The sequence below is a fragment of the Sphaeramia orbicularis genome, chromosome 24 (genome assembly GCF_902148855.1).
Source record: "Sphaeramia orbicularis chromosome 24, fSphaOr1.1, whole genome shotgun sequence".
Lineage (NCBI taxonomy): Eukaryota > Metazoa > Chordata > Actinopteri > Kurtiformes > Apogonidae > Sphaeramia > Sphaeramia orbicularis.
Window position 1 is genome coordinate 9,556,811 of NC_043979.1, and position 373 is coordinate 9,557,183.

The window sequence follows — 373 nt, forward strand, 5'->3', positions numbered from 1 at the left end:
CAGTAGATTGTCCCCTGAGGGCAATTCCTGCTGTGGAGACACACACCAATGCCCCCAGCCCTATACATTACTACGAGGCTCCTGCAGAGGAGACATGGTTATGGACCGAGACAGCTCTCCCAAAATAGAGATCAACTGATACCAACAGGATGTTTCATAATCCATTGGTACTGACAGAAATCACCACAAATAGTGAACAAAAACTAAGATTAGGCTTCTCCACAGGAAATAACATGACATTTTACAGTTATTTTAATGTTCCAAATCAGATTTATCAATCACTTTTTTGTTTTGTTTTTTTTGGATGATCAGCTTTTTCCTGCTACAAACTATCCTTATTAAGTAGTATCTGTTTAAAATGTAACTAGTCCAT

The 373-nt window shown here is 38.3% G+C and overlaps 1 protein-coding gene across 1 annotated transcript in view; it reads left to right on the forward strand.

Moving 5' to 3' along the window:
• Positions 1-139, forward strand: part of LOC115415604 (CD2-associated protein-like) — a 47,477-nt gene extending 47,338 nt beyond the window's left edge. Inside the window, exon 6 of the mRNA XM_030129232.1 lies at positions 7-139. Within this exon, the coding sequence (XP_029985092.1) occupies positions 7-139 (133 nt within the window). The remainder of the gene's footprint in view (positions 1-6) is intronic.
• The last annotated feature ends 234 nt before the right edge of the window (positions 140-373 follow it).